This window comes from Vigna umbellata, chromosome 4, assembly GCF_029865625.1.
Source record: "Vigna umbellata cultivar VRB3 chromosome 4, Vumbellata_1.0, whole genome shotgun sequence".
Taxonomy (NCBI): Eukaryota; Viridiplantae; Streptophyta; class Magnoliopsida; order Fabales; family Fabaceae; genus Vigna; species Vigna umbellata.
In genome coordinates this window covers 45,285,303-45,298,169 of record NC_142168.1, presented here as the reverse complement: position 1 = coordinate 45,298,169, position 12,867 = coordinate 45,285,303, and the positions used below count along the sequence as shown (strand labels likewise).

The 12,867-nt window shown below is 35.5% G+C and overlaps 1 protein-coding gene across 1 annotated transcript; it reads left to right on the top strand.

The window, feature by feature from the left end:
- The first annotated feature begins 10,224 nt into the window (after window positions 1-10,224).
- LOC124847649 (uncharacterized) lies at window positions 10,225-12,867 on the top strand. The gene is made up of 2 exons (XM_047325193.2): window positions 10,225-10,410; window positions 11,809-12,867. Exons 1-2 carry the CDS (start codon window positions 10,338-10,340, stop codon window positions 12,459-12,461), a joined length of 726 nt encoding a protein of 241 aa, XP_047181149.1. The 5' UTR covers window positions 10,225-10,337; the 3' UTR covers window positions 12,462-12,867.

Sequence of the window (12,867 nt, the reverse complement as noted above, 5' to 3'; positions counted from 1 at the left end):
ATCCAAATTTGAAGATAAATGAAATACGGTCAAAAGCTTTGAGGAAATGGAATACAAATGTCACAATATCTAAAGCTCGTAGGGCAAAATTAATGGCATCATGCAAAGTTGAAGGTTCATTCAAAAATCAGTTCACAAGAATATATGACTATGCACATGAATTATTGAGATGTAATCCGGGATCAACGGTCAAAGTTAAAGTGGATAGTGAAAATGGTCAGACCACATTTCAGAGGTTCTATGTTTGTTTGAAAGCTTGCAAGAATAGCTTCGTCTCTTGTAGACCCTTTATTGGTTTGGATGGATGTTTTCTGAAAGGAAAGTACAAGGGGGAGTTATTAACAGTTGTTGGTAGAGATCCTAATGAGCAGATGTTACCTCTGGCATATGCAATTGTGGAAGTAGAGAACAAAGAAACTTGGTCTTGGTGTTTGGAATTGTTGATAGAAGACCTTGGGGGCATTGAAGTATGTGATGCATGCACTTTTATGTCTGACCAACAAAAGGTATATTTATTTCTTATATCTTGCTGTATTGGTTTCTAATATTAGTTATGTATTTTTATGTCCCTAGTTTATTTTAAAAATGTTCACTTTGGTCCCTACACATAGGGTTTGCTGCCAGTTATGTCTGAACTTTTACCTGGGGCAAAGCACAGATTTTGCATGAGACATTTATATGCAAATTTCAGAAAAAAGATCAGAGGGCACACCTTGAAAACTCTGATGTGGAAGGTTGCTACTAGTACCTACCCCCAAGCTTGGGAAAGAGAAATGTTGAATATAAAAGAGGTCAATGTAGAAGCTTACAAATACTTAATTGTTATTCCCCCAAGTTATTTCTTCTTCCTTACTGCAACCTCTTATATACTTTTAGCTACCTAACAATTTCTTATTCTTTGTAACAGGTATTAGTCTAGATCTAGATTTACAGGTCGAGCAGTAACTGATACACTAGTAAACAATATGAGTGAAGCTTTTAATATTGTTATTGTTGATGCTAGAGGAAAGCCCATTGTAACCATACTAGAGGAAATTAGAGTTTACATCATGAAAAAATGGTCAACCAACAGAATCAAGATGTGTAATATGGACTTTCATATCTGCCCCAAGATTAGAAAGAGACTTACAAAAGAATCAAATTTATCCAAAAATTGGGTCCCTAGGTAAGCATTTCCTTTCCCAGTATTAATTCATGTCCCTTGGTCTGTGATAAAATTGTTGATATTCATCACTTCGTATTTAACTTTTAATCTTTTAATCATGTATTACTTGATGGCAGTTGGTCTGGAGAAAAAATGTTTGAAGTTAGACATTGTGCAGTGATTACAAACAAGTTTGCAGTCAACCTGGACAATCAACCTAGACAGTCAACAGTGTACCTGCACGAAATGGCTCATTAGTGGCATCCCTTGTTGCCATGCTATTGCAGTAATGAGATTCTTAAATTTAGATCCAGAAGACTATGTACCCATTTGGTTCAGAAGGTCCACGTATGATGAAACATATGCTTCAATCATATTTCCAATGAATGGGCACCTTTTATGGGAAAGAACATCATGCCCATCCTCCCACCATTCCAAAGAAAATTACCTGACAGACCAAAGAAAAAGAGAAGGTTGGAGAGTTGGGAGCTAAGGAGGGATGAAACCCAGATGACCAAAGGTGGCCATCGCAAGAAATGCAGCATTTGTCATGTTGTTGGGCATAACAGAAATCAATGCCCTTTACGTCCTCAAGATCAACCAGACCTACCACAGCCATCTGAAGCAGCACCACCCCAACCAACACAAGAATCCACAGAGCAACCAACTCAACCAATCAGAAGGGAGAAGTTACCAATTAGGAGACCATCTCTTTTATAATGTTCAAAATTTGGTGCACTTGACACTGTATCTGTTTTGAAATACTTTACTAATTAAAACTTGATGTCCTTTGTAATGTTTTGAAATACTTTATAATGTTTTGATATATTTGGCACTGGATCTGTTATGATGTGCTATTATGTAACTTGATGGTGTAATCATGAACTAACTTTTGATTGTGAAAATATATTGATGTACCCATGAACTTAATGTTTTCACGTACCCATGTTTTGATATTGATTTTGACCACTTCCATTTTATGCACACATCACTCATCATCATGAGGACCACATTCGCACATATTTAACTGAAATGAGGACTAATTTGAACAATTAATGTTAAAACACAATTCATTCATTCATTTAATACAAAACACAATCGTCCAACCTTAACAATGGGACCACCTAACAACCTCAACCTTCAAAACACAAAAGTAAAGCAGATTGGGACCACCTAAAAACACACAGAACACATCAACCTAAAAACACACTTTCAACACATCAACCTAAAAACACACACAACATAGCTATGATCAGTACACTAAGAACACACACCACTGCTACTAAGAATTTGATCCTTCTCTTCAAAGCTTTCAATGTCTTCTCCATATCACAAATCTTCCTCCTTTGACTACCAATGATAACACCCCTTTCATCAACCTTTTCTTCATTGCACCACTTGAAATAGTTACAAGACATCACATTACCAGCTGCACTCTGTTATTCATCAAACACATTGTTAATTACAAACACAAAGAAAATAGGCTTTAAGGGTTAAATATGTTTTTAGTCCCTAAACTATTGGTCGTTTCTGGTTTTCGTCCCTCTTTCAAAGTAAGGTACAATTTAGTCCTCGGAATTTTGGTTTTAGTCCTCATTTGTTGCTAAATGAGAACCAAATTTTTAAACAGTGTTTAGTTTTCGAGGACTAAAACGAACGTTTCGAAAAGAATGAGGACTAAATTGTACCTTACTTTGAAACAGGGACGAAAACCAGAAACAGCCAATAGTTTAGGGACTAAAAACATATTTAACCCAGGCTTTAATTAGAAATGTTTTTATTCACATCACCTTGTAGTTATCACAACCCCAAAAATTTCTTCCAGGATTCTTTGAAGTTCTAGCCATTTTTACTACTGCCAACTCACCACAATTGCAAATGGGGACTATCCCTACCTCCATTGAACCACCACCATGTGAGGAATTACAACTTCGGTGGCCGAAGCTATTGCAAGAAGAAGAAGATTGTAACGAGACATGGCTCATCAACCACCAAGATTGGGAAGAAGAATTGTTAACCTCGAACCTTACTTTCGCTTTCACTGAAGTAAAGTAAAAAACCCTAACCCTAATTTCACTCTCCACCCTCATCAAAATTGGGTTTCATTAAATAAATGGCATTTCTTTCATAATCCACCTCACTGTGCCTGAAGGGAATCCACATGGGCAGTTAAATGGCATCTCAACACTGTTGTGCATACCTGGACTGTCTGTCATTAACGATTTAAACAGCGTTTGCAAAAAGGACCAAAATTGAACAGATTTTACATTCTTTAGGACAACATTGAACAAAAAAAACAGGGACCAAATCAAACGCACTTGACGAAAATAGGGACCATCAGGGGTATTAAGCCAAAATTATATTATATTTATTATATCAATTTTAGTTTATAAAAATACAATTACAATTTAATATACGTATTTTATTTTGTAAAATTAAATAATAATATTTTCATTGTTTTCATGATAAAAATGTATTTAAATCATTTATATATATTATATAATTATTTTAAATGATATATTAAGATTGAGTTAACCAAAATTAAGAATTTAAATTCAATTTTAAATGAAACATTGTTTAGATGATATAGAAAAATGTAAATTGTAGACTAACTAATAATAAAAAGATTGAACAATACAAAAAAATATCCAATAGATTTTATAAAAATATAAAGGTTAGATGATATATAAAGATGTGAAAATAGACCATATAAAACTATAAAAATGTTGACCAAGTAGAAAAATGTACAAAATGATACAAAAATATGTAAATAGCAAACATCTAAAACTACAAAGAATATATGTACAAAATGATACAAAAATATATAAATAGTTATCTAGTTGGCTTTTTCTATGGTGTATTGAAGTTTGGGAAACTTTAAAATTTCATAGAGATATGTTGAAAGACTCATAATTCTCAGAGAATAGGAAGAGATATTAATTGAAGTTAATTTTCTGTCTGATTGCTATGGAAAGTACCTATAGTAAGAGGGCTTTGTTGTGTTAATCCAACTAACATAACTATCAATATGACAGTTAGTTTGTTTTACTGTTCATATATACATCTCTTTTGTAATACTATTAGTAGTGGTTAATGAGAAATAAACTCGTTTTCTCTCCCCCTCCTTCCATACACTTTTCTCTCTACATAACTCTGTCAAACACGTTAAGGGGCTAGCAGTGGTATCATGAGCTAGATTGTGAGATCTGGTGGAGAGTTGTAAAGCCCAAAGAAGACGTTTCAAGAAGAGAAATCTCGTGGAGTAGTGATGGCTAGAATGATTCACAGCAACTTGCCAGTGTTTGATGGCAAAGGCTACGATGATTGGTGCGTTAAGATGGATCCGATTCTTGGTTTCCAAGAAGTGGATGAAATTGTCAAGAAAGGTTTCAAAGAACCTTCGAAGGGTGATTCAGAAGAGGTGAGGAAATTGTACAAAGATAACAAGAGGATGGACTGCAAAGCACGAATGTTGTTGCACCAGTGCATATCTGCGGCAATTTTCCAAAAAGTATCGAAGGCTGCCACGACAAAGGAAGTATGGGATATACTGCAAGAGGGCTATGGCAACTCTGGAAAGGTAAAGAAGTTCAGGTTGCAACTCTACAAAGGTAGTATGAACTCCTGAACATGGGAGAGCAAGAAACAGTTGTTGAGTATGTTGGAAGAATCCAAGTTGTGGTGAACGCGATGAAAGCTTGTGACAAGATAGTAAAAGACAAGAAGATTGTTGAGAAAATACTCATAACCTTAACACCTCGGTATGATCATATTGTTGTAGCCATAGAAGAACGGAAGGATCTTGAAACAATGAGAGTGGAAGAGTTGCAAAATTCTCTTGAAGCGCATGAGCAGAGATTAATCGAAAGAAAGATTGCAGAAAATGGTGTAATTCAAGGCACAAATGAAGCCTTGCAAGGCAGAAATAATCAAAGTTTCAAGGGTTGTGGAGCTGGAAGGGGCAGAGGGAGATCACGAGGTGGACGAACTAAGGTAAAAATGTAAAAATCCTTGAACAAACCGTGAACGATTATGGCAGTGAACAAAAGGAGGGAAAAAAGAGAGGAGGAAGGCAATTTAGAGGTAGAGGCAGAAAAGGATATGATAAAAGAAACGTTCAATGCTACACTTATAACAAATACGGGCACTATTTTGTAGAGTGCTAGCACAACGAATCCATGAATAAAAGCAAGAATGATGAAGTGGCTAACCTTGCACAAGACACTTGTGATTCAGAGTCTGATCATGTATTATTAATGAGCAAGGTGGAAGAGGCTGAAGAAGATTTGTGTTGGAGGTTGATGCGAGACAGGTGTGAAAAAGAACAAGATCGCGTGCGAGACAGGTGTACCCAGGATGTGAGTCATGCACTGGACAAGTGTAATTGTGAAGATGACCACGTGTTGTTGTCGAAAGAATCGAACCATGCAGAGGATGAAACGAATTGGTATTCTTACACGAGGTGTTCCAATCACATGACAGGTAAGAGAGATTGGTTGATCAATCTAGACACAAGTATAAAGAGCAGTGTAAGATTTGCAGATAATAGTGTGATCATGGCTGAAGAAGCGGGCAAGGTCTTCATCACACGCAAGGATGGCAAATCCACATACGTGAATAATGTGTTGTATGTTCCGACGATGAAGAGTAACTTGTTGAGTCTGGGACAACTACTAGAGAAAGGCTACACAATGTCGATGCAGCAAAGGCACATGGTCATTCAAGGTTCCTCTTGCCAGAAACAGAACGTTCAAGGTGAATCCAAATGCTGCTGATGTTCAGTGTTTTGCTGTTGTTAACGTTGAGGATGAAGGATGGTTATGGAACTATAGATTCGGGCATTTGAATTTTAAGAGTTTAGGTTAGTTGAAGAGCAAAGAATTAGTAAAGGGAGTTCCTGCGATCACTGCACCGAACAAGATTTGTGAAGGTCGTGCAATTGGGAAACAAGCTAGGAAGATGTTTAAGAAGTCTGCTCCCAAGAGAGCAAAATAATTGTTGGACGTTGTCCACTCATATGTGTGTGGCCCTTTTAACGTGTCATCCCTTAGAGGTAACAAATACTTTCTAATTTTTTTAGATGAATGGTCTAGGAAAATCTGGGTTTATTTATTAAAAGAAAAGAAAGAAGTATACACTTACTTTGTGAAATTCTGCTCTTTAGTGGAGAGACAATTTGGCTTGCATATCAGAACCTTCAGGACTGATGGTGTAGGTGAATTTAATTATGGTGAAATGGGTAGATTTTGTGATGACAAAGGAATTGTACATGAAGTGATTGCTCCATACACACCCCAACACAATGGGTTAGCGGAGAGAAGAAACAGGATGATCTTGAATATGATCAGGTGTATGATTAAAGGAAGGAAACTACCTCATTATATGTGGGGAGAAGCAATTTCTACAACAACCTACTTGTTGAAAAGGGGCCCAACTAAAGCTTTGCCAAATTGCACCCCATAAGAGGTTTGGTCAGGAAACAAACCCGATGTGCATCACTTGAGGATCTTTGGATCTGTTTGCTATAAGCACGTCCCATATGAGAGAAGGAAAAAGCTGGATGATAGAAGTGAGACTCTCATCATAGTAAGCTACCACCCAACAGGTGCTTACAGTTGTATGATCTAGAAAAGGAGCAAGTCATGATCAACATAGATGTGTTAATAAATGAAGCTGCTACATTCAATTGGGTAGAAGCAGAGGCAAGTTTGAAACCAGGTATTGTGTCTAGCTGGTTGGAAGAAAAGAAACCTGATGATGTTGGACAGGTTGTTACTGATGTTGAAGCTAATAATATAAGATCTCAAAGAGCAAGGTTCCCCTCAACAAGACTCGCAGGTCATGAGGTGTTTGCAGATAGTGAAATAGCAGACTCTGGTGACCTTGTTCACCTTGCTTTCTTAGCCGATGCTGAAACACTTACATGGAAGCAAGCTATTAACATAAAAGGATGGAAAGAGGCTATGATGAAGGAGCTTAAAGCAATTGAGAATAATAGATCTTGGGAGATGGTATAACTGCCTCAACACAAACAGGTTATTGAGGTTAAATGAGTGTTTAAAACGAAGTACAAACCAGATGGTAGCATAGCAAAGCTGAAAGCTAGACTGGTAGCAAAGGGCTTTGTATAAACCTGGAGTTGACTTCACGGATGTCTTTGCACCAATTGCAAGACTTGAAATCGTGAGACTTGTAGCTGTAGTGGTTAATTTCAATAGCTGGAAAATCTGCCAAATGGATGTCAAATCAGCGTTTTTGAATGGCCCTCTAGAAGAGGAATTTTATGTGAGACAACCACCTGGATTTGAGAAGAAAGGTGAGGAACTGAAGGTATATAAGCTAAACAAAGCCTTATATGGGCGTAGACAGGCAGCTCGAGCCTGGAATATTCATATCAACGCGTTACTTATTAGACTTGGATTCTAAAAGTGCACTATAGAGTTTTGAGTCTATATGAAACCTGTTGGACAACAGAGTGTTTTGTTGATTTGTTTATATGTAGATGATTTGCTTGTAATAGGAAATTTTGTAGAAGCAATTGAAGAATTTAAGATGAGAATGAAAGAAGAATTTGAGATGACAAATCTCGGGAGTCTGAGCTATTTTCTAGGGCTGGAATTTTTGCAAACAACTGATGGTATGTTCGTTCATCAAAGGAGATATATTAATGAGGTGTTGAAGAGATTTAGCATGGAAAGTTGCAACAACGCCAATATACCAGTCATGGCAAACTTAAAACTATCTATTCAAGCAGATGATATAAAGGTTGATGCTACTTTGTTTAAGCAGATTGTGGGATCACTCAGGTATGTCTGTAATAGTAGACCAAATATCAGTTATGGAGTTGGGCTGGTGAGTAGATTCATGAGTGATCCAAGCCAATCACATGTTGCTACTGCCAAGCACATTTTGCGTTACTTAAAAGGAACTGCAAACTTCGGTCTTTTCTTCCCCAAGAAGTCTGACAGCACAAATGGAATGTTGAGAGCTTGGTGTGATTCAGATTGGTGTGGAGACCAGGTGGATAGAAAGAGCATATATGGCTACTTGTTTAAGTATATGGGAGCACCAATTTCCTGGTGTTCTAAGAAGCAGAATGTGGTTCCACTCTCTTTTTGGGAAGCTGAATATATAGCTTCTGTTGAGACTGCGTGCAAATGTGTTTAGCTGGAAACAATCCTTGATGAACTAAAGATTGATTGTAGAAAACCAGTACAACTCTTAGTGGACAACAAATATGTTATTAGCCTGTCCAGAAATCCAGTTTTCCACGGCAGAAGCAAACACATAGAAACCAAATTTCACTACTTAAGGGATCAAGTTAGTAAAGGAAAATTGGAACTGATACATTGTTCCACTGAAAATCAGATTGTAGATGATTTTACAAAAGCACTATGACAAGTCAGATTTGAAAAGTTGAGAAGCTTACTTAGTGCTAAAAGTTTAAAGAATTTGGATTAAGGGGGAGTGTTGTGTTAATCCAATTAACATAACTGTCAATATGACAGTTAGCTTGTTTTACTGTTTGTATATACATCTCTTATGTAATATTGTTAGTAGTGGTTATTGAGAAATAAACTCGTTTTCTCTCCTCCTCCTTCCATACATTTTTCTCTCTGCATAACTCTGTCAAACATGTTAAGAGACTAACACCGTCGTTATCAAAAAGAGTTATTAAAGAAACATTTTCCATAATAAAAACAACTTAAACCTATAGGTCATCCATCTAACGAAAAACAATATTTAACTTCATATGAGCCCTATTTCGTCAAATCTAAACCTATTAAAAATAACACTCATTGAAAATAACATCCATTAATGAAATATATATATATATATATATATATATATATATATATATATATATATATATATATATATATATAAAGAAAACCCATGAAATATGGTTCTATCAAGACTTCAACTAATTCCTTTTAACTAGAAAGGCTCGTACCTTTTTCATAAGATTTTCATGTATAAACCACACAAAACACACAATATACAAATAAATCAATAAAAAAATAAATTTATTTATCAAAATTTTTTTCACAAATCCACACAAGATTAATTTATTTTATTTTATTATTTTTTGGGTTTTACATAACCCGATTCATTATCATGAGGTGTTCTCGGTTACATATACTACAATTCTATATAATTCATCTATTAAAATAATTTGAACTAATATAATCAGTATCCATGAAAATTGAAACAACCAAACCAAAAAAATTAAAAATAAAATAAAAAAACTAATTTAAAAATTCAATACCCATCAGAATCGAATCTTCTATCGTTTTATTTTTTTTTTCATTTAAACATATATTTAAAGTTAATCAAAATTAATAAACATAGATAATTATCTCCATTAAATTTTCTTTTATGACGAAAATACATATTTCACAGAATCTCTCTGTTTAAAATTTTTAAAAATTTTATAGCATCACATCTTTGCAAAATGAGACTTTCCAAGAATTGAACTCGGAACCTCTCACACCCTAAACGAGAACAATACCACTAGACCAAATGCCCATATCTCATTATATACTGGCTAAATAATTTTGTTTAAATACATCATAAATAGTTTGTACAACACTTAAATTTTTAAGTTAAAAAGTTTTAATTACAAATAAGATTAATCTTATATATTTAATTTAATATAGCTTGTTGATGATAGAGGTACGAGTCTTTCTAGTTAAACCCTTGATATTCTAATTACAAATAGGAATAATCTTATATATTTAATATAATAAGTTTTAATTTCAAAAATAAAGTAAAATAATAAATTCCATTTAATTTTTTTTCAACAATCATTGCTTTCTCATTTTTAATTTATCGGTTAATTTATTTTTTTCTTTTTTAATCAATTATAATTTACCGATCAACTTAGAATAATTAAGTTCACAGCAGAGTTGAAGACATAAAAATAGAAAATAATGACTAGAGCATTTCATTCATGCGAATAAACGGATAATTCAAAAAAAAATTAAACATTTAATAAAACAAAAACTTCTTACAAGTGCTGCGATTAAAACTTAATTATGTGTTTATTTCATTAATAGCCTGATTGAATCACTGACTTTGCGGACCTTCACCCGATCTTAAACGGGTCGGGCAATTCAGCTTCCCCCACCCATGAATGTGGTGTGGCCCTAAACTTAGAGTGTCTGTGGCACGGTAATTTGTAAGCGCAGCCATGGCAAGCACCTCTCTCCTTCACTTGCTGCGATCACAGAGTTCCCGCCACTTCTGCAGAACAACTCCTTCAGGTTCTCTTCCTTTGTTATCACTATTTCTGCTCTCTCTTTGACCAGTCTTTTGCATTCTCAACGAGACCTTGCAGACCAACCCCAAAAGTTGTAAACTTTTCACGATCTCTTTGTGGGGTCTTCATTTTTTTGTGGTATCCCTTGAACCGGGTTATATGGGCACCACAAATATCTAACTTTCAATCTAAAGATTATAATTCTACTACCTTTTTATCGAATGAAAGAGAAACATTGCCTCAAATTTTGTTATGTTAGATTTGTGAAGCGTGCTGAATATCAATTTTTAGGTTATTTGTCCCATTTACGGATCTATAGTTGTTTGGCACCTGAGTTGCTTGATTTTGAGGGTTAATTTTAATGGAATTTGAACGAAACTGGTTCCTAGTGGTTTTGAATTTCGGAAAGCAAAGTAATTCGGTGTGATAAGTACTGGTTCAGGATGAAAATATATGAAGAATTGTGAATTAGGGTTTGTTTGGATGAACTTCTTCCTAACTAATTTATGCAAAAGTTTAAAATCAATACTTGATAAAGACTGATTACTTGGGATAACTTCTACAGATTAGTTTTTAGATAAGTAGTTTTAATTTTTGGAACACTAATTTCATCACTTTTTTTTTTCATTTTCTGCTAACAGAGAAGTTTTTGTAAAATGAAAGATTAATTTTTTCATTTCTCTGGAGTAGAATGAAAGATGAATCTAGGTGTTTGCTTCTATCTAGTCTTATCCAGGCCAATCCTTTTTCAAATGAGAAGATGAACATCCACTCCTTATGTCTATTTTATTTCTACATTTGTTATCCTGCCCTTTATAACTGCTTAAGGCCGACCTACTGTAGAATTTTTCCAACTAACAGGGTTATAAGGTTATTTGACACCTCTGACTCAATTGAATCTTATGTTATGGTATGAATTTTTCCAACCCATGGTTGATAATGGTTTCAGTTCTTGCCAAATGCTAATATTCTGTTTGCTATAACAAAAGCCGTCAAATGACACAAAGTAGTAGCAAGTTGCAGAAAAACAATGCTTCATACATTAGTTCAACTTAGGATCCAATAAATAATTTTAAACACCAAACCCATGTGGTTGCTTCACGTAGTGCTGTCTTGAGGAAATATCCCTTACATAATATTTCGTATGACCTGAAGAAATCTGTTGTTAATTTTCCGTTTTAGTCTTGTAATGTGCGTCGCTCCTCCCCCTTAAAATCATTCTTATTTACCAAAACTAAATTGGTTATGTTCTATAACTTATATAGAGCTCTTGGATGTTTATGATTGCATCTTGTTAGAATTCCATGCCTATCAGAGTTTTTTCTTAATTATTATTGTCGTAAAACAATATAGCTATTAACTATTTTATGTTTACTTGTATACATTTGTTTCCATGGTTCAGCATACCAATGTTTTAGGTCCTCAACTTGTGGACGGCCCATTACACCCAATCCATCTCTTAAAACTTCCTCCCATCTTGCTGTTTTCCAAAGAAGATGGGCATCACCAGCACCAGCTACAGAGGAAGATGACAAGATTAGCATTGGACCTCGTGGTGGAGGACAATCAGTGGAACCCGACAAGGAAACTGGAGTTGTTTATCATGGCCCGATCTCAAACACCATAAAGAAAGTAAAACTTTTGTCTCTCTCAACTTGCTGCCTCTCAGTGTCCCTCGGTCCGGTCATAACCTTCATGACATCCCCCGACATGAATGTCATCCTGAAAGGTGCAGTGGCATCATCTGTAATATTCCTGAGTGCTTCTACAACTGCTGCCCTTCATTGGTTCGTTAGCCCGTATATTCACAAACTCAGGTGGCAGCCAGGTTCAGACAGCTTCGAGGTGGAGATGCTGTCCTGGCTGGCAACTTCAATTCCAAAGACTATCAAGTTTTCCGATATTCGCCCACCGCAAACCCAAAGACCTTTTGTGACATTTAAGGCCAATGGGAACTTTTACTTTGTGGACGCAGAGCACTGTCACAATAAGGCGCTTCTGGCTAGACTCACCCCACAAAAAGGGACTCATGATTCGGCTTTCAAAAACTTGTGATCTGAAAATACTGTTTTGAGCCTTCAGGTTTTTTACTGATAGCATTAGAAGAGTAAGGTATGACCCTGCATTAGTTTCAGTCTGCGTATGGAATTTTGTTTTACACTCTCGAGATTTGATCTCGTGTTCTGATACCATAAACTGTCAAGTCTGCTGAATAAATTTGTAGCAGTAGTTGCAAATTCTGGAATTTTTGCAAGCTTTTTGTTAGACATGATGAATGCTCAAGATTGTCTTGTTTTTCTCTTCATGAACACGGTCCACACAGAATACCAAAGCTGGCAATCAAGGACACTAATCTGCAGCTCGTTGCCAGCCAAACGTTATTTTGAGAAACTATGATCTTGTTTAATTCTATCTTATCTTGACTCTATTTTTTTATATATGGTCTAATTAGATTGTGTTA

Excerpts from the sequence above, each read along its gene's own strand:
- LOC124847649 (XM_047325193.2), top strand. The coding sequence starts at position 10,338 with ATGGCAAGCACCTCTCTCCTTCACTTGCTGCGATCACAGAGTTCCCGC. Across the intron at positions 10,411-11,808 it reads CTGCAGAACAACTCCTTCAG|CATACCAATGTTTTAGGTCC; the intron begins GTTCTCTTCCTT and ends TCCATGGTTCAG.